The sequence below is a fragment of the Danio rerio genome, chromosome 25 (genome assembly GCF_049306965.1).
Source record: "Danio rerio strain Tuebingen ecotype United States chromosome 25, GRCz12tu, whole genome shotgun sequence".
Classification (NCBI taxonomy): domain Eukaryota; kingdom Metazoa; phylum Chordata; class Actinopteri; order Cypriniformes; family Danionidae; genus Danio; species Danio rerio.
This window is the reverse complement of record NC_133200.1, coordinates 35,302,706-35,325,000: the sequence shown is the minus strand read 5'-3', so window position 1 is coordinate 35,325,000 and position 22,295 is coordinate 35,302,706. Positions and strand designations below refer to the sequence as shown.

The following is a 22,295-nucleotide window of genomic DNA, read 5'->3' as shown; positions in this document are numbered from 1 at the left end:
AAACCTGTAACCACTGACTTTCCATAGTAGCTGTTTTTCCGACTATGGAAGTCAATGGTTACAGGTTTATAACATTCTCCAAAATATCTTCTTTAGTGTTCAACAAAATAAAGAACTTGTACTCACTTTAGGAAGAGTAAATTGTGAATAAGTTTCCATTTTGTGTGAACTATCCCTTTAATAAGATCTTGAATGATAGCTAATTATATTAAGTGTGTAAATATGCAGTGTGTACAGTAATGTGATATTTAATAATAGGCCTAATTACAGTAATACAATAGCCTAGTATTATCTAAAACTCATTGCAATTGGAAGGGCATCCGCTGCAAAAAACATTTGTCAGAGTAGTTGGCAGTTCATTCTGCTGTGGCAAGTCTGGCAAACCTGATAAATCTAAACCAAAGGAAATTGATAATGGTATCTGAAACTCATAGTAGAGCAGACCCTTTGCTTTGTTCTCTATTCCTTGGTCTCCTCACACACACACACACACACACACACACACACACACACACACACACACACACACACACACACACACACACACACACACACCGTAGAAGATCAATAGTCATGTTGAAACGCGTTTCTCACATCTCAGTGTCACCTCTGTCATCTCCATATGCTCAGTCGTGACTCATGACAGCTCTTGACGTGTATTCAACAAGACTGAATTGTGTGTGCGTTTTAGGTTTATGATTGTCACGGACTGACAGGCGCGTAATAATACGACGCAGCGCAGCGTTTCCGCGCGCGCGCACCGGCGGTCAGGTGTTTTGATGGATGCGCGGTGATCCCGAAGAACATTTGCCATCTCTTTGGACAGAAAGCCAATAGAAACGCGTTTTCTCTACGTAATGAATCTCCTCCTCCTCCTCCTCTTCCTCCGACATAACGGAGCGATGCTGGCGTTCACGCTTCAATCCGATCGCGTCTAATCGCATCGCGGCACGATGGACAACGCTGGCTTGATTTGAGAAAGGGAAAAGCCCTCAGCGCCACATATATACTCACACACAATGCACGCCAATGCCTTTCTCTGGATGTCTGGGCTCCTGATAGCACCTCGCTGAGAGATGATGCTCGCGTTACGGTTTGCTCGTCGTCCGCTTTATTCGCGAAATAAGCCGCTGAACGGACGCTTGACCACTACGAACCTGCCTTCACGCATAAAGCCTCTTCTGACCATCCGCAAGGCACACGGTATCTTGTACACGAGGGCTTGGGAGACACGATTAAAGTTTCAACGATGTAAATCGAGGTAGGTCAACCTTCGGAAAAGGGTGCGCGTTCTCGCATCCGCGCCGTCGCCAATTATCGCCTTTAATGGGTGTTTGCTGTTATTTTTGCTAATTGCATCACTGAATCGCGAGCTGTCATGGTGCTGATAGCTTCAGTGCTTCAATAGCAGGACCTCACTTCATGCTGGAGCTCCTTTAGGCCTGGGAAACACAACACACGTCTTCCATTTTCAAGTGTAATAGCCTGTATTATTGTGCGCATCTGAATGTAGCGTTAAAATGACACGCAGCGCTTGTTGTTCATCGCCATGTTTTCCTGCACGCATGTTCAAGTGAACTTGTGAAGTGAACTTCTGATAGTGGCATATCTGCGAACTTTGATTTCTGGAGGTCCATTGTAGGTATTTTGGGCACGTGGTCAACACAACAAACCCAGCAATCAGTTTCAGGTGATTCTCATCTCCTCAGATGCCTGATAATGGGTTGTTTTCGTTCTGGAAAACGCATGTAACGCACTGCAGGTCGATCAGGATACACAAGCTCAATTTAAGACGCTAGTTTATGTAATGGACCACGTATGGTGCGAATTATGAGGTAAACAATGAAAAGTTTGATGTTTATTGTTTTACATGTTGTATCAACGCTGCTAGTTTGTGTTTTAAAGGGATAATCCAGCCAAATAATAATAATTCTGTCATCATTTACTCATCTTTCACTTGTTCCGAACCTGTTTGTTTATTTCTATTGAACACAAGGGAATATTTACTAAAGACTGTAGCAGCAGCTGTTGACTCCTGTGGTAAAGTTAGACGTTTGACATTCATTAGACATTCGGTGTCAAACAAACCAGTTAAATTCTTTGCTCTTGTTATAATTTGAGTCAAAAACATGTCAGATAGACATAAATGTGTGCTCTTTATGTTGCACAAGCTTAATTTCTCGATTAAAAACAAATCAATTAACCATACAAATGAATTCAACCATATGCAATTATACAGCAAGACCAGAACCAAAACGTTCAGATCAAACGTCTTGCTTATTGCACAAGACCGTAAAAATGATAAAAGTCAATTAAACTCTGACACCATTTGAGATAAACGATTCAAATCAACTTAAAAAATTCTAAATATTATCTCTATGATGCACAAGCTTTATTTTTTACAGTTTTGCCTTTTTTTTGATTTTATATACCGGAATGAATCCACATTTTCAGTAAATCCAATACACTGTATAAGCATGGGTCAATTAGTTAAGCTCAATTTGAGTTTAAAGGGATAATTCAGCCAAATAATAATAATTCTGTCATCATTTACTCATCTTTCACCTGTTCCAAACCTGTTTGTTTCTTTCTTCTGTTACCAGAAGCCGTTGACTCCTGTGGTAAAGTTAAACGTTTGACATACATTAGACATTCGGTGTCAAACCAGTTAAATTCTTTGCTCTTGTTATAGTTTGAGTCAAAAACATGTCAGATAGACATAAATATGTGCTCTTTATGTTGCACAAGCTTAATTTCTCCATTAAAAATAAATCAATTAACCATACAAATGAATTACATTCAACCATATGCAATTATACAATAAGATCAGTACCAAAACGATCAGAAAAACATCCTGCTTATTGCACAAGACTCTGTTTTTGTAATGGGCACTTTATTTAACTTATAATATTTTAAAAATATATTTTAATGTAAATATTGTAAATGTACTGTTTTATATACAGCAATGAATCCATGTTTTCAGTATATGGGATACACAGTAAACACTTAAATGAAATAAACTCTGACACCATTTGGGATAAAAGATTTAAATTGACTCTAAAATGGTCTGAATATTAATCTCTGATGCACAAAACTTAGTTTTTTACAGTTTCGCCTTTGTTGATTTTATATACAGTAATGAATCCGCATTTTTAAAAAAGTGATTAGATAACTTAAAGCCAGTAAAAGCATTGTTTAAAAAAAAGTAAGTTAGCCTGTTAAACTTTTCATTAATTTTATTTTCGGCTTAGTCTCTTTATTAGTATGAGGTCGCCACAGCGGAATGAACCACTAACTTATGTTTTACACAGCAGATGCCCTTCCAGCTGCAACCTATCACTGGGAAACATTCATACATACAAACACTACGGAGAATTTAGCCTACCCAATTCACCTATAGCACATGTCTGTGTGGGGAAACTGGAGCACTTTATTTTCAGCAGAAGAAAGAAAGTCGTAAAAGTAAACGATGACAGAATTTTCAGCTTTCTGTGATTATTGATTATTTCTTTAATGTAGACATACAAAATACTTCAAAATATAATGTTTAAAAAATTCCATACTCTAAAAACCGATTAGATAACTTTAAAAGTGAGTAAAAGCATTGTAAAAAAAGTAAGTTAGCCTGTTAAAATCATTTCGCAAATGAGCTTGCTTGATTAGAAAACGTGCAAAATCATAACCAAGTTGCCAATTAACAGTTCCAATTTACAATGGGTTTACTGACTTTTATTTCAGCAGATTTACTTTCATTGTGAAACTACAACAAAACTACAACTATAACAATTTTTTTTGTATAAATTTAAAGGATATGTAATTTGCTTTTTAATGAAATTTAAAAATAATTGACAGAATTTAGAAATTTATCATCATACATAAAAGTTAAGCATAACTGAGTACAGCCCATTTTGAAAATAATTATATTTTTATCCATTTCTTAGTAAATAGGCAATATATTTTGGTGCATTTAAACAAAACCGATTTATGAAACTGATTTTACTGATTATTTTAGTCACCAAACATATTTGGAAATTGAAATAATGCATTAAATTCAAGCAAAATATTGGCAAAAAAAAAAAATAAATATATATATATATATATATATATATATATGAGCATTATCACACGAGTAGCAGTGCGATATGGCTGTATATCTGCACTGGTGGGAGGCGTGCGTTGGCATGAGGCTGCAGGCCGAGTGCCTTAGTACCCCCACCAGTGCCAATATACAGCCATATCGCACTGCTACTTGTGTGATATTGCGTTTATACAACAGTTTGACGGCATAATTGTGTATATAAAAACTAAATCAAACATGGAGAGTCTCAAAAGCCCTTTTGTATGAGGAACTACTTTCTTCCGGATTCAAATCATAAGCTGACAGTTAATCAGTTAAGTGCATCTTTTAAACTTTAGATCTGTAGTGTCTGGTTGTATGTGGGCGGAGTAATACACAAAGGATAAAGAGGCTGTAGGAGTTCTGATATTGCAGAATATCGCACAGATATCAGCCAATCAGATTTGAGAACCAGACAGAACTGTTGTGCGTGTATGTGTGTGTGTGTATATATATATATATATATATATATATATATATATATATATATATATATATATAAATATATTACAACCTACAATTTATTTTGTTCTTCTTCTGCTTCTCCTGATTTTTTTTGTTTTTTAAATTTGTATGTAATATTTTATTTTCCTATAACATATAAATTTGGGTGTACTAGTTTTTGGACCGTTATTATAAGTTATTTTGTTAAATAAGCTCCAGATTTGGCTTCAGTACTGACTAATCTAATGTATATGCACAAATACATTACTATATAGCTTCTTATTAAAAATATGAGTTTAAAAGAGAGATTTGTGAGGGTTGTACTTAGTGTACATAGTGCTCACTCAGCATAAATAACTTTACTTCAATTGTGAACTGTTAACTAATTTAATATTTGCCCCTCCCTATGTATTGTAATAATGTCTGCTGATGCCAGGGACTCTTAAAGACTCTTAGTTCACCCCAAAACAAACAAAAATAATGACTTGCAGTACTTTTGAGTTTCTTTATTCAGTTCAACACAAAAGAAGATGTTTTGAAGAATGTTGGAAACCTGCAGCCATTGACTTCCATTTCATTCCAAACGAATACTATGAAAGTCAGTGGTTACTAGGTTTCTTCAGAATGTTTTATTTTCATTCTTTCATTCATTTTCTTTTAGGCTTAGTCCCTTTAATAATCTGGGGAATGAACCGCCAACTTATCCAGCCTATGTTTTACGCAGCAGATGCCCTTTCAGCTGCAACCCATCACTGGGAAACATCCATACACACACATTCACACACACACACTACAGACGATTTGGCTTACCCAATTCATCTATAGTTGGGTAGGCTAAATTGTCCGTAGTGTATGTGCGTGAATGAGTGTTTATGGATGTTTCCCAGTGATGGGTTGCAGCTGGAAGGGCATCCGCTGCATAAAACATATGCTGGATAAGTTGGTGGTTCATTCCACTGTGACGACCCCAGATTAATAAAGGGACTAAGCTGAAAAGAAAAAAGCAGCAGGACTTAACCAGTTAAACTCTGGTACCGGGTCAGTGATGTCATCGACTTTCGCTTAAAGATTTAAAGGGCTAGCATTGCACCAGACCCCAGTAAGTGGTTTCGTTTGAAAGTGTAGAATCTATATTTTATGCACATATGCATCACTTTGGTTTTTATTCAACTGTACAAAAATTATTTACTCTTAAATATACAGTATTTTGGATACCCAAGCTAGGTATTTTACATTGGTTCATTTTCATATGACACATGTACAAGTTATAGCTCAAATGAAAGCTCTTGTCGGTGCTCATGTGGTTCTAGCATTCTTTTTACTGAATTATATTCACATATCAAACAGTTGTCGAATGAATCACGGTGTTTCCATGGTGCAAAAGTGAAAACAATACATTTATGATCAATAAGCAGCCCCAGATAGCACAGACAGCCGTCATCTCTTACCTTATGCTGTGCGCTTCAGGGCCATTTCTCCTCTGTTTTTTAAGTGATGTGCATAAGTAATCCTTTTATGTGTCTGACGTGGTCCAAACACAGTGAATTATGTTTGATCAAACAAAAGTATAGTGAAATATGAAAACAATATAAGAGGTGGCTTGTACAGCACCTCTCATCAGCTGGAATAAAATAACTTTTGCATAGATTATGGTAGAGACATTTTTCTTTTTCCTTATGATTACAGACATGTGCAGGAACCACCAAAATTAATTACAGCAAACTAGACCACACCAAACCTAAAAGGTACACTTTCAAATTTTAGCTTATAAAAAAAAAAAAAACTTTTTTAAATTTTTTTTTTAGGTGTTTATTATAACACAGACAACATATACAGATATTTTTAACACTTTTAATAGTGTTTTATGAAAATTCAAAGGGTTTTCTTTAAAATGATACCAAATTTGTGCATTTACACCTCTGCATGTGGATTTGGGAAGCTTTTAAATTTGGGTAGGCAAAATCCAGGCGAAAATCCCAAAATAACAGCTTTTAACTGGCTAGTAAGAGCACTTCTGTTTTATTTTCATTTAGTTGAAGAGAGTTATTGGTGATCTAGGTCTTAATGTTGGTTAGGCAAGGTGTCTATTTGGGGTAAAAAAACTCACAGGAGGCTAATAATTATGATTTTACTATCACTTTATTCAACAGCATCTTTGATTTATACGAGAGCACAAAATTACTGACGTCCTCCACCTCGTCCCACTTCCGTCTCTTCAGACGTTCTGTCTCACTGACCTGTGTACGGCGAGCCTTATTTGGCTTAATATGATTTGTCTTGTGTACTAGTTTCACCTCGTCCCCCGTCCGCCGCTAATACCTCTTCAGAAAGCGCTAGAGTTTCAGACACCAGCGTTTGTCAAGCGGCTCCCAGTAAATGAAGCTCTCTGTGATTGAAGCCGGCGGTGAACCAATCATTCTGTTTATCGATGTCCGTCCACAGCGAGCTTGACAACTTCATCGCACCTTGACATGAGGAAAAAAAAAAAAGCGCAATCGCAGGCAGTGCGAGTTTGCTGTAATGCTTACCCTGCTGAAAATCATGCTGTTTGGACAATAACCTTCTTTTTTCCTATCGACTTGAGTTGAGGTTGTTATTTAAGGGGTAGTTCGCACAAAAGTAGAAAAAATTTTTCTACATTTGACCACAAAATAAGACATTCTAGGAAATTTTCTGAGAAAATCAATGGTTCGAGTCTATTTTCAATGTCCTAAAATGAAGATGTGAAACAAAATTATGCATTACTTGCTGTCTTTTATTGTAATTGTGAAGTTTACTATCTTTTATTCAGTAAACCTAATTTTTTTTGCATTATAATAATTGTAATTTATCATAATATTCATTCAAACACCTTCACAAATCTATGAGGACTTTTATTTTTCTTTCGGTTTATTCTAATGTGTCTATCTTGTGTTGATATCTAATACTGCGTTAAATGGTGTGTGCAGTTTTCCTGAATGATGTGGTGTTGGCTGTAGCTTTAAACATTATTTTCTTCACTTGATTTCAGTCACAGGTCAGTGCTAAAGCTGTGAAGTTAAGCGAGTATTTGATTTCATAACAGATCCAATATCTCCCTTCATTGATTTTATTGCGTAAGCGACAATTTCATCCCTCTGCAATGATAGCAGTGTCACGATTGAGCAAGACGTTCATGCATTTATAAACGCATTATAACACACACACACTCGCTCAGTAGTTGCTAATCAGGCTTTATGTTTGTATTGTTTGAACAGAATGTGATTTTTCTGTGTGTGTGTTTTTTTTTTCTCTCAGGTCTGGAGTCAGTGAAGTGTTCTCAATCTAGCACAAACTAGAGCTCGCCATTGAGAGAAAAGATCCCGGACGTTTATTCAGCGTTTGCTGCGTTTCGCACCATGAGCCAGCAGACACAGTAAGTGTGCTGAATACATCCTTTTATATGTGTGTGTGTGTGTGTGTGTGTGTTAATGAGTGTGATTTGTGCTGGTTTTGGTGGTATACAAGGACAACAATTTCTATTATGGCATGGCTGTGACCTAATTGTGCTCTGTTTGGGTTCATTAACACTAAATGCATCTAAAAATGCAAGATGAAATGCTCAGGAATAGTTAAAAAAAAAAAAAAAAAAAAAAAAAAAAGCATGACGGTATGCTAACACAGCCACTGAGCCCCTGTAAACAGACATGGTTGTCCCACCTCCGAGTTTTTCTGATTGGTCCACTGCTTTGGAACTGACAGTGATGAGCAACCCTGCATGTGAAAGTTGAAGATGTTTTAACTTGATGGCGTGGGTGTGACTGTCATGATCACCGGCGATCTAACCCCCAGAGATCGCTGGAAAACATTCACACACACACTTAGGACTACAAATCTGCTTGTAAATGGACTACATATTCAGTCATGCAGCACACACCTGCTCCAAATCTCATCTGATTAGACTTTAACAGCTGAAGCTGCTCTAGGACTGATTGAGGTACTGCTCATACACTGTTGCTGAGTCTTGTCGATTGTTTTAGTGATGCTACAAAGCGTTTCCTTTGTCTTGTTTACTGTGTTTTTTGATCCTTGCCTTGTTTATTTGTTTAATCCTGTTTGCTGCCTGCCTCTGACCATCTGCCTGCCTATTGACTACGATTCTGGATTGCCTGTATGCATCTGTTTCCCCTTGTGTTGACCATTGCTGGCCTGACCTCGCTAGTAAACCTGCATGTGGATCGGCATCTCTGTTGTCAGTGTCACATCCCTGGTTACAGTGACCTAGTTGTACTCTATCATGGTTAATCTTACCAAATGCGTCTTTGCTTCTAAAAACACGTAATGTAATACTCAATAGTTTGGGGGGGAAAAAATCAGTTGGGTATGTCGACACAGCCACTGAGCGCCTGTAAACAGAAACCTGCTACGATTGTCCTGCTTCTGAGTTTTTCTGATTGGTCCACTGCTTTGGAACTGACAGTGATGAGCAACCCTGCATGTGAAAGTTGAAGATGTTTAAACTTGATGGCGTGGGTGTGACTGTCATGATCACCGGCGATCTAACCACCAGAGATCGCTGGAAAACATTCACACACACAATTAGGACTACAAATCTTCTTGTAAATGGACTACATATTCAGTCATGCAGCACACACCTGCTCAGAGTCTCATCTGATTAGACTTTCACAGCTGAAGCTGCTCTAGGACTGATTGAAGTACTGCTCATACACTGTTGCTGAGTCTTGTCGATTGTTTTAGTGATGCTACAAAGCGTTTCCTTTGTCTTGTTTACTGTGTTTTTTGATCCTTGCCTTGTTTATTTGTTTAATCCTGTTTGCTGCCTGCCTCTGACCATCTGCCTGCCTATTGACTACGATTCTGGATTGCCTGTATGCATCTGTTTCCCCCTGTGTTGACCATTGCTGGCCTGACCTCGCTAGTAAACCTGCACGTGGATCCGCATCTCTGTTTTCAGTGTCACATCTCTGGTTACAGTTACCTAGTTGAACTCTATTATGGTTAATCTTACCAAATGCGTCTTTGCTTCTAAAAACACGTAATGTAATACTCAATAGTTTGGGGGGAAAAAATCAGTTGGGTATGTCGACACAGCCACTGAGCGCCTGTAAACAGAAACCTGCTACGATTGTCCTGCTTCTAATTTTTTCTGATCGGTCCACTGCTGTGGAACTGACAGCAATGAGCAGCCCTGTGTGTGAAAGTTAACACGCATCCGTCAAACGCATGTTTACGTTGAGATACAATAGAAAAGGATCACAATGAAAAAGGAAGAATGTGTTCTGTGTGAACGTCCCCTTAAGGTGATTTATAATGGCATATCTTATGTCCCCATACTAATTTAAATTTGCCACTTGTTTCCTGTTAGGTTTGAGTTTAGGGGTGAAAAAGGGTAAGGCCATATAATATACGTTTTCTAATTTACATTTGCCACGTTCGACAGTTGTGTTTAGGGTTAGAGGGAGGGTAAGGGCAAATATGAAACGTTTTTTTTCAGTACATTATGCTTATGTAGAGTCCTCATAAACCACATAATACCGACATGTTATCAAAAATATTGATATTTCGATACTTATTGATACTGGAATATTTAAAACAATACAATCTTGTCAATCGCATGTTTAGATTAAAACAATAGAAAACTATCACATTGGAAAGGAAAAAGTAGTTCTGTGTGAACGTCTCCTTTAGGTGGTTGTACACTGGCATGACTTGTGTCCTCGTAATTCAAAATGCTTAAATCACGTTTAAATTTGTGACTTGTTTCCTGTGAGGATTGGGTTTAGAGGTAGGGTTAGACCATATAACAGGGGTCGCCAACATGGTGCCCGTATGCACCAGGTAGCCCGCCAGGTTCACATGAGTTTCCCGCGGGCCTGTTCTAAAAATAGCTCACCATAGCACCATTACATACGAGTAAGCTGCATCTAATATTTTTATAGGTATTCTTTTTAAATCACACTTGCATTAGTGTAAGTTTGAAAATTACTTTAAGTTATATATTAAAAAAAAAAAAAATTTAAAACAATTTCAGTCAAACGAAGTGTTGCATATTGATATTTATCTAACTTGTTAAATCATTGTTGACAACTACTGTGAGAAATCATTAACATGATCAATGTCTTCACATAGATGAATATTATTAATAATAACATATAATTAAAAGTAAATTAAGAAAAATGTGTTATTTAATAACTGGTAGCCCTTCACTCTAATCGGTACTCAAGAAGTAGCTCTCAGTTTCCAAAAGATTGGTGACCCCTGACATATAATATGTTTGTTTTTTTTTTGTTTTTTTTTTTTTCAAGATTCATTTTTGGCCTTTTTGCCTTTATTAGATAAGACAGTTATTTTTTTTTCAGGCAGGAAGAGAAGTTGGAGAGAGAGAGGGGGGTATGGTAGGGAAATGTCCTCGAGCTGGGATTCGAACACGGGACGCCCTGACATGCTACTGGACCATGTCGACGCGCTAACCATTAGGCTATTGCGCTGACATATGTTTAATTTTTTTTAACTGTATAAAATACACTGAAGAAGCCTCGTAAATCGCCAATACCAACATGTTTTCAAAAATATTGATGTTACATAATGACACTGGAATACTAAATTATACAATCTTGTCAATCGCATGTTTACATTGAAAAACAATAGAAAAGCATCACATTGGAAAGGAAAAATGTGTTCTGTGTGAACGTCCCCTTAAGATGGTCTACGATGGCATGTCTTGTGTTCTTGTAATTCAAAAGGTTTAATCACTTTTAAATGTGCCACTTTTCCTGTGAGGGTTGGGTTTAGGGGTTGAGGTAGGGTAAGGGCATATAATACACGTTTTCTTTTTGCCTATGGAGAGTTCTCGTAGACCACCAATACCAACATGTTGTCAAAAATATTGATATTTCCATATACATTGATAGTGAAATATTTAAAACGGTACAATCTTGTGTCATAGTATTGAGCAAAATACAGCTGTTCAGCCTAGCGCCATGTGTGTGCATGGATTATATGTGAAATAGACATCAAACAGATGTTTAGCTTATAAATGGACATGTATTATCAAGCATTAACCAATAATATTGCAATAGATCTCCATCTAATTGTTTGTTAATAGTGGTTGATGATAAATGTTTATGAAAGCCAACATCGACTGAATGCCCTATAATTCTTTCCAAGCCTTTTATTAGATGGCCTAAAGTTCTTCTAATTTCTTAGACTGCCATTGGTCAGAAAATCAGATAGCTCCGCCCCCTAATTTAACACCGTCAGGATCTCTGTTGGTCAGGATGTGGGATGTGACTTAATCGGGACAGGGAAGAATTAAAAAAGGCATTACGTCACCTATAGACAGCCGTTAAGAAAGCTTTCTTGACAAGGTCATTCCAGCATATAAATGCTGTTAATTGATTCGTCATCTTCATCAGCGGGATGAGTTGAGATCCATGTGTTTGCTCCGCAGCTGAAGCTCTGTGATTTCGTCATTTGTAGCCACACACTGTTCTGCAGTCAGTCGCGCAGCGTGTCTTCGCACTCATGTGGAGCAGGAGATGCAATCTGCCCTTCACGCAACTGTTCCAGGATCAGCAGCAGTGACGTGCTGGCTTGGCTTTCATTTGGTGAAGTCTTCACGATGCCATGTTTACATTGCATTCTCAATGACAGGGATTGGCGATATCGACTTAAAACATAATAATAATATCCTTAATAAATAATATTGACCCTAAAATAGTTTTCAAAAAATTAAAAACCGCTTTTATTCTAGCTGAAATAAAACAAGACTTTCTCCAGAAGAAAAAATATTATAGGAAATACTGTGAAAAATTCCTTGCTCTGTTAAACGTCACAGCAGGGCTAATAATTTTGACTTTAACTGTTTGTTAATAGTATATACATGAAGTAACATTATTTAAATTAACATTAACGTCAAGAAAGAATAATAAATAACTTAAGTGTATTACTAATAGTTTAATCATGTTAGTAAATATATTGACTATAACGAATAGACCGTTATTTTGAAGCGTTACCGTAGCTAGTTCTCTGTGTGTGTGGCATTCAGACGGCAGTGCTTTGGGTGTTCATGTAGGGTGGGCAGTAGAGGGACGTGAATGCAGAGTGGTTTACTTCAGCTGCCGTCTTTGTTCATCAGCGCTGTGCTTGTGTACTGTGCATTCAGAGCAGGTCCGAGACACCAGAGTAAGCATGATACGTTCAACTCAATTACACGCCACAGGATGGATTACAAGTAAACCGCAAAACTCCCTATATTAAATCAAAACGCTTTCACCAAACCGCCATGTGGATATTATTTACATGTGCTGCTGCTACAAATACCAATGCTAAACAACACTGTGAAATGTTTCCGTTCTGTTTATGAATGACGTTCAATTTCTTGCTTTGAGGCATTTCATGTTGGATTTAAAGCTGCAAGCAGCGATAAAAGGGACCTTGCACCTGAGAGCTTTGTACAGCATAATACTCGCTACTCGAGTACTTTTGAAAGGTCTTTTTACTCATACTTTAAGTAATATTTACAACAGATACTTTTACTCTACTTGCACTACATTTTTGGGCAAGTATAATGGTACTTTTACTACCTCCCGGTGGCCCTAGGATAACAGTGGGCAATAATAATATAAGATCACACACACACGCATATATATATATATATATCACAAATTATGCCAAACTTCCTTCTATCAGCAGGTGGCGCTATGACTGTGGCTCAATATGGACATGTAGAGTTATAACTAGGGCCAGACGGAATCTGCAGACTTTTTTGCTGTTTCTGCTCAGAATTTCTGTAAAAATCTGCAAATTTCTGCAGAATTATTTTGGCGGTAGCGTAACTAAAACCTAAATATATGAAATAAAAAATCTTTTTAACTTTTATTTAATGTTTAAAATGCAAATCCAATTAGATCCACTTTATTTGTTAAGCAAATCAAGTCTCTCATATAATATAAGACAAAATATTACTGTACTTATTTACCGCATCGTACATAAATCAGATGAACATTTTCATATTAGTCAATAATATTACTGCAATTATTTTAAAAACTGAATAAATATTGATTTACACACATTTACTCAAGTAAATAAACAGAATTAATGATGGGCTAAAACTCTGCGGGAAATCTGCAGAAAATCTGTCGGATTCTGCGCGCACAGATTCCGTGTGGGCTTAGTTATAAGTAGTTCCTCTATGGTGATACACAGAGCTTTGTCAGTTCGCCTCGGACACGCCTTTCGTCGAAAACTTGCGATCTTCTCAATTTAACATCACAAAGGCATTCGGATTAAACTGACAACTTGGATTCAATCTGATCATTTATGGAGCAGGAATTTGTTACATTGTGAAACATGTCATTTACTGTTGCCAGCAGGTGGCGCTGTAACTTTAACTGGATATTGGCATGTAAACAAGTTCAGGTCAGGATTCTTATCAAATGTGTGGATTTTGAGGCAGACCAGACAATGCATGCCTAAGTTATAACAACTTCCTGTTTTGTGGCGAAACACCAAAGTTTGTTAGGCTGCCACATTCGGATGGTCGGGTCAGAATTTGGCGTCAACAACATGAAAGCATGGATCTATCCTGCCTTGTATCAACAGTTCAGGCTGGGGTGGTGGTGTAATGGTGTGGGGGATATTTTCTTGGCACACTTTGGGCCCCTTAGTACCAATTGAGCATCATGTCAACACCACAGGCTACCTGAGTATTGTTGCTGACCATGTCCATCCCTGAACCACAGTGTTCCCATCTTCTGATGGCTACTTCCAGCAGGATAGCGCGCCATGTCATAAAGCGTGAACCATCTTAGACTGGTTTCTTGAACATGACAATGAGTTCACTGTACTCAAATGGCCTCCACAGTCATCAGATCTCAATCCAATAGAGCACTTTTGGGTTGTGGTGTTACGGGAGATTCACCTCATTGATTGACATGCTATCATCAGGACCAAAATCTCTGAGGAATTGTTCTAGTATCTTGTTGAATCTATGCCACAATGGATTCTGAAGGCAGAAGGAGGTCCAACCCGGCGCTGGTAAGCTGTACCTAATAAAGTGGCCGGTGAGTGTAGCTGGTCTATGATATCACATTGCTGCAAATGTTACTGCTGTCGCTCCACAGTGATGTTGTTTAAGCATGACACAGATGTGCTGGAGGACGTCAGTGTTTTGATCATCATCTGGTGCTGTTAGTGTTGAAAGTGCACCAGGTGTGTGTTTGTGAGTGATTGTGCACACGTGCATACACACTCGTGCTCATGTTTTCACACACGCATGCTTACACGACACACCCTGAGGACGCCTTTGTGCTTGAAACAGGTCAGCTAACATTTAGCCTCCGCTGCTCTGTCTAATGAGGTCTGTCTTTTTGTTTTGTGCAAAAGATGATCATTTTTTTCGCCGTGGCATTGAGTTTACAGCAGAATACGCTCTCTTTGTTTTATATGTAGATCATAGTGGCATCCAGTCCATCTAACAGTTGCGATTTCACTGTATATTAATCATTATAACACCATCAAGCTGCTAAATTGTTTATTTGCGATGCTTCGTTTTTTTTTAGGTGATGTACGGAATAAAACTTGGTACTTCAAAAAAAAAAAAAAAACATCTATATAACAAATAGTAAAATCATGTAAAAATATATATTTAAGTAAATAAATTAAATATATTAATAATTTGATATAATAAATTAAAATGTAATTGGAAAAAGAAAAGTTAGCATCTGCTAAACAAAAAAATACTCTATGCTCTGATTATTTTGTGTGTGTGTTATTTCCCCTTAAAACGTTCAGAGTTTAATTATATCTTGATGATTTTAATGAGGAATTTAACTATTTACAAAAAAAGAAGTTGGAATGTAATATATTTTTTCAAATAAGTTTAAGTAGTCAAAGTAGAAACAAATCATCCTGGATAGTTTTTAATTTGAGCTATAGTTCAGTGAAGTATTTAGAATTTCAGTACAATATTCAGTATTTACTATATTTCAATATTTTATATTTTCTCAACTTCCTGTTACAATTATTAAAATGCATCAAATCTGTATTTGCTTGACAATATTTCATTATAAATGTGACGATGGATGGATACTGTGGATGGATTGATGTATAGATGGACAGATATATGAATAATGGACAGATAGATGGATGAATGGATGGAGACTGTAGATAGATGGATGGATGAATAGAGAGATGGATACACAGATAAATACTATGGATGGATGGATGGATATTGTAGATGAATGGATGGATACTGTCAGACACCCTGACAGACAGACACTGGATGGATGGATGCTGTAGATGAATGGATGGAGGGATACTTTAGATGTATGGATAGACAGATAAGCACAATGGATGGATACTGTTGATGGATCGTTGGATGATATGGATGGATGGATTGAATGGGTGGATGAGTGGATGAATACTGTAGATGGATGCTATGGAAAGATAGATAGACAGACATTGGATTGATATATCGATGGATGGATAATGTGGATGGATGGATAAGCACAAACACGATGGATGGATACTGTGGATGGATGGATGGATGGATGGATGGATAGGCACATAAACACGATGGATGGATACTGTGGATGGGTGGATGGATGGATGGATGGATGGATAGGCACATAAACACGATGGATGGATACTGTAGATGGAGGGATACTTTAGATGGATTGATAGATGGATAGACAAATAAACACTATGGATGGATGGATCATGTAGATGAATGCTATGGATGGATGGATGGATGGATGGATGGTTGGATGAATGGGTGGACGAGTTGATGGAAACTGTAGATTAATGGATGGATGCTATAGATAGACAGACAGACAGACAGACAGACAGACAAAGACACTGGATGGATGGATGGATGGATGGATGGATGGATGCTGTAGATGAATGGATGGAAGGATACTTTAGATGGATCGATGGATGCTGTGGATGGATGGATGGATTGAATGGGTGGATAAGTGGGTGGATACTCTAGGTGGATGGATGGATAAATGCTATAGATATATACAGACAGACAGACACTGGATGGATGGATGTTGTAGATGAATGGATGGAGGGATACTTTAGATGGATGGAAAGACAGATAAACACTATGGATGGATGGATGGATACTATAGATACTATGGATGGATGGATAGATTGATGAATGGGTGGATGAGTGGATGGATACTATAGATAGATAGATAGATAGATAGATAGATAGATAGATAGATAGATAGATAGATACTGTGGATGGATTGATAGATACTGTAGATGGGTGAATGGATGGATACTGTAGGTGGATGGATAAATAGAGAGCTAGACAGGGATGGATGAATGGATGGATGGGTGGAGTGATACTGTAGATGGATGATATATTGATGGATAGATGGGTGGATGGATAGAGAAATAAATGGATAGATACTCTGGATGGATGTGTGTATTGGTGGATTTATAGATACTGGAGTGTAGATGGTAGATGCTGTAACAGGCTTTTGTGTCTCAACACATTTCACCATAATTATGACAACAAATATTGTATAATTTAAAACCTGTATTTTTATATCGCTTCAGCATCATTATTAAAACCTTTTCAAGTTGATAAATATCTTTGATGGATACCAAAAAAATCACTGCTTATTTGATTTTTTTAACAACCAACATTTGATCCTATATCAATATGACATAATAACACCAAAGAGGAGTAAAAACACAGGATTTGAGCCACTAATGCTGTAAAAACCAGTAGCGGAGCACTCAATCTGGCCTGTTTGTGTACAGGACCATATGCTTCAGTTTCTCATCGCTTTGATAGATGGCATTTAATGGCTCTGCAAAAAAAAAAAAAAGAAAGAAAACGGGGTCATGCAAACACCGTGGCTTTACAACACCAGACATCTGTTGTGATCAAAATACTCTTCAAAATAACTTGCTTTGCAACTTGGCTTTGGTCCAACCAAATCTTTTCTAGGCCCATAATGTGCTGACACCGAATTTTTATTTTTTATTTTTTCCTCCTCATCATCATCTGGTTCATGATACACCAAAGCTGCGTTCTTATTTAACCTCCACATTTAACCACAAATCTCCATCAATAGCCACGACAGAAGGATGAAGTCAATCTTTCAAGGACGACCCATTGAAAAAAGCACTTGTTTTAGGACATGAACACTCAGTACCGGTAACAGGACGTCCTGCAGACCAACACAAACTGATGGATGAGTTCTGGTTGCAGCATCTGGGTGTTGTGAAGGTCGAACAGATGTTACAGAGACATCGGTCGACTCGCTTTTATACTTTTTGTATATACAGGTGAAGTCAATTTTTATCTCCCCTGGGGGTTTTTTTTTTTTTTTTAATATATTTCCCAAATGATGTTTAACAGAGCAAGGAAATGTTCACAGTATTTCCCTTTAATATTTTTACTTCTGGAGAGTCTTATTTGTTTTATTTCAGGTAGAATAAAAGCAGTTTTTAATTTTTTTTAAAAAACATTTTATGGTCAATGTTATTAGCCCTAATTAGTAGTTATTAGCCCTTTAACAGTAGGGGGGGAAAATAAATGTAAAAATTTCTTTTGAGCAATTTTTAAAGGGGATACAAAAAACCAGAGATGTATAAAGTACTAGAGACCCAGACTTAAGTAAAAGTACGAATGCTCTATCAAAAAAGTGACTTGAGTAATAGTTGAAGTGCTCTTTGAGCACCATACTTAAGTGGAAGTTGTAAGTATTCAACTTTTTTTTTGTACTACAGTATTGGAAGTAGTTTATTTCAAAATGTACTAAAGTACTGAAAGGAAAAGTACAAGTATTGTGCAATGTAGTTGTGTAAAGCAGACAAAAGACTTCATATTGTTGTTTATTTTAAATATCTTATTTGGAGCACGTGATTAAGCAGAACCAAAAGAAACATGGCTTATGATTTATATGAACTAGGACTAGGACGTTTTTATCTCGCACTTAAACCACACATTATAATGCTGCGTTCAAACCAGACGCGGAACACGCGTCAAGTGCGAGTGATTTACATGTTAAGTCAATGCAAACGGGTGAATAGACATCCTGCGGCACGATATGTGCGAATGGTGCGTTTTACGTGTTTGACGCAGTTAACGCGTGGAAAGCTTCAGTTCGAAAATTTGAACTTCAGCGGACATTCGCACCGCGTTAACCAATCAGGAGCCTGCTCTAGTGGGGTTGGGATTGTGAAGTATCTGTTGTTGACGTTTCAGGGGAAATCCTCCAGCCGGCACCAAAAAGTTCATCTAACTGGGCTGGGCTCAGTCAGAAGCACCGCTGAAAGCCTCCGTCAGCCAGGTTAACGCCCCATTCACACGGGTCTTCAGCGTCAATGCTTGGCGGAAGGCGTGTCTAAAGTTGGGGCTGAAACGATCGTCATAGAAGCGTCAGCCAATGAAATTCAGTCAGAAATAGGCCACTGTCTAGCCGGTGTATTTGCATACAGCGATCTGATTGGCTGACTCTTCCGTCGGCGCTTGAAAAGTTGAGCTGGTCCCAACTGCAGCGAGCAACATCTCTGAAGCGGCGCCGACGGATCCACAATGCAGTTCGGCAACGCCTGACGTTACCCATTCAAAGTGAATGAGAAGCGTTGACGCTGACGCCCCGTGTGAATGGGGCGTAAGTTTCTGGAGGAGTTATGAGCTCACAGAGCTGGATACCCCTTTAAAAAGAATCTAGTGGACTCGGACACGACCCTAAACGTATCGACGCTGTTTTTCAGCCTTCATCACATAAACTATTACAAAAATGAGATGTTTTGAGGTTAAACTTCATCAGAAACATTTTGGGGATACTTGAGGGTATAATAGGCCTCTTTCAAATAATACAGAAAACAATTGAATTAACAATTAATGTCATTATTAAAAACTACCTTGTAATAGTAAAATTAAACGCACTGAGTTTTCATCTGTGCACTGATTATGATTGGGTTTTTCTGCATGCCTGCATGGTCTCAGCTTGCAGGTTCACCGAGGCTCAAATTTAGCCCAGCTCTGCACTTTTTCAAGGAAGAGGCTTTCCGTTTGTCAATTCTGTGGTCAAGCGCAGTGCCAGATTACAGCATCTGTGTTCACAAGAAATACAACGCTTCATTTATCATTTAGAAATTACTTTTTCTTTATTATAAAAAATACAAAATAAACTTGAATTGAGTCTATGCTGCTGTTGTTTCTGATTGGCTGATAAACGGGAAGGGGTGGGGATATTTTCATTCCATGGCTCATTCTACATGGCGGACTTTGTTAGTGGGAAAACTAAAAGCTTCATTAGCAAAAAAGTAGTTACAGAGCATCTGCAGCACGAGGATAAAGAACGAGCCACCTTAATTCGTCCTCTTTACTTTATTTTTACTCCTTTACTTTCGTGGATAAGGACACTGTGGAAACTCACTCCACTGAGGACATCCATTAGCCTACATATTTAATTTTGTTTATTAAGCTTTAAAGATTTGTTTAAAACTATTTCTAAATTAAGTTTTAATTTCCAGCAAATGAATAAATAAACGATAACAACGAAGTGTGGTAAAAAAAAATCTGAGTTGCATCCAAACACACATCCTGTTCTTATGCCCTTATTCTTATATCTCTAACCCGACAGGTGGACAAATCTAAACTTGTTTATATTAAAACAAATACAAATATGAATATAATAAATACTACTGTTAATAATAATAACATTATACAAATGCAAATTGTCATGAATAAACTGAAAAAGCCCCCCAAAATGAGGCATGGAGGCAGTGGTTTAAATATTTATGTAGAAATGATTAATTTTTGTAACTTTTTTTCATATGTAAAGATATTTGTATATTGATGTATGTCCTGTGTGTATTAAACAATTTGTAAGCGTTTGGACCTGTATAGGTGCTTAACGCTCTCTGCGCTGGACTTGAGACTTGCTTTTAGATAGTCAATGGTGTGGTACATTTCAGTTCCTCAAAATAGCAACGCGCCAACAATGCGCCTTAACACACCTCCTTTTTAGACCAGCACACCCATGAGTCCACAACCTGGCAGAAATGGATTTGCCATGTAAACAACTTGAAAATTAGGGTTACTCTAGTCTAAAAATAGCTACAAATTGTGCCGTGCACATCTTGCACCTCATTGCGCTGGGTGTATAATAGAGCTCAAAGTGTTATTTCATTCATACTGTTTAAATGTTTGCTCTTTGACAGTTTCACAGATAAGTAACATTTATTAGATCAACACATATTCATCATTATTCTCTGTATATTTTAGTATGATAACTACATAATTTTTTAAGACGCTAATAAAAACCGTTTTTCTTTAAGGTAAATGTTATTGCATGAAATATCACTACTTAAGAACAATATCGCATGTTTCCCCAGTATCGCGCAGCGCTAATACTTATTTAATGAATTTACCTGTAATTATCTGGTTTGTAATTAAAGGTCTGAAATGCCAATAATAAGCATCTTTTGTCTGCCCACAGAGGATTCATTTGATGTTAAATGCATATCTTTGGTAAGCAGCTAGTCTTTATTTACGGTGTACGGAGGCTGTTAACTGTAGTAACTCTTGAAGTCGGTGTTGGGGGCTCATGTTGGTCCCCGTGGGCTGCTTTCTTATTTATTCCTATTGATTGTGTGCCGCTGATTTATGAGCGTGTGCTGTAAACTGACTGAGGGCAGAGCCAAACGCCAGCTATTTACACCATTCACTCAGTTGAAATAAAAAGAAATGCTATAAAACAGTCTGATATCAAATATTGGCTTTTAAAAAATGTATTAGCAACTTAAACTTGCAGTTATAGTTATTAAAATACAGTAAATCCGATGTACTTTAATAAGTGACAACAAACACAAGGTAATTACCAATTGTTAGCTAAAATGAAAACCAAAATTGTGTAAATAAATGTGTAAAATATATTTTTTATTTACAATTTCATACTAAATTTACATTTAATTACTAAAATCTGCTAATATCTGTATATTAATATTCTAAAATGTTTTTTTTTTTCAATTTATATTAATTGTTGTTATTAATTAAAATTGACATTAAAAGGTACAAATCTGTATATTAATAATGTAAAAAAATTAACAATTTTACTAAATTTACAATTAATTACCAAATCTGTATATTAATATTTTAATAATTATTTAATTTGTTACTCAATTTACAACTACTAAAATCTGTATTATTATTATTATTATTATTATAAAAAAATTCTATTCAATTTCATACTAAATTTACAATTATTTACTAAAATCAGTTAATCTGTATATTAATTGTAAAAATTTTATATTTAATTTATTACAGAATTTACAATTAATTACTAAAATCTGCTTAAATCTGTACAGTATATTATCAACATCATCATTATTATTATTATTATTGTTATTAGGGTAACACTTTACAATAAGGTTCATTAGTTAATGCATTTACTAACATGAACTAATCATGAACAACACATGTACAGCATTTATTACTCATAATTGAACATTTACTAATGCATTATTGACATCCAAGTCCATGCTTGTTAACATTAGTTAATGCACCATGAGTTAATATGAACTAACAATGAACAACTGTATTTTCATTAACTAACGTTAACTAATATGAACAAATACAGTGGTAAATGTATTGGTCATTGTTTGTTCATGTTAGTAAATGCATTAATTAACATTAACTAATGAACCTTATTGTAAAGTGTGACCGCTATTAGTATTATTTTTTATATTGTAAATATATTTTATTTACAATTACTAAAAT

General features: G+C 36.7%; 2 protein-coding genes across 20 annotated transcripts in view; one reads left to right on the top strand and one right to left on the bottom strand.

Moving 5' to 3' along the window:
- The window catches only part of etfa (electron transfer flavoprotein subunit alpha), a 316,751-nt gene that overhangs the window by 184,148 nt on the left and 110,308 nt on the right, over positions 1–22,295 (bottom strand). The gene's annotated exons all lie outside the window — the stretch shown is intronic.
- tmem266 (transmembrane protein 266) overlaps positions 1–22,295 on the top strand; it is a 102,760-nt gene that overhangs the window by 11,979 nt on the left and 68,486 nt on the right. For 4 of the 19 annotated variants that reach the window (XM_073942351.1, XM_021470538.2, XM_021470537.2 and 1 more), the window contains exons 1-2: positions 922–1,261; positions 7,838–7,955. In XM_073942351.1, coding sequence (XP_073798452.1) covers positions 7,939–7,955 — 17 coding nt within the window. In that variant the 5' untranslated portion in view covers positions 922–1,261; positions 7,838–7,938. 19 annotated transcript variants of the gene reach the window in all.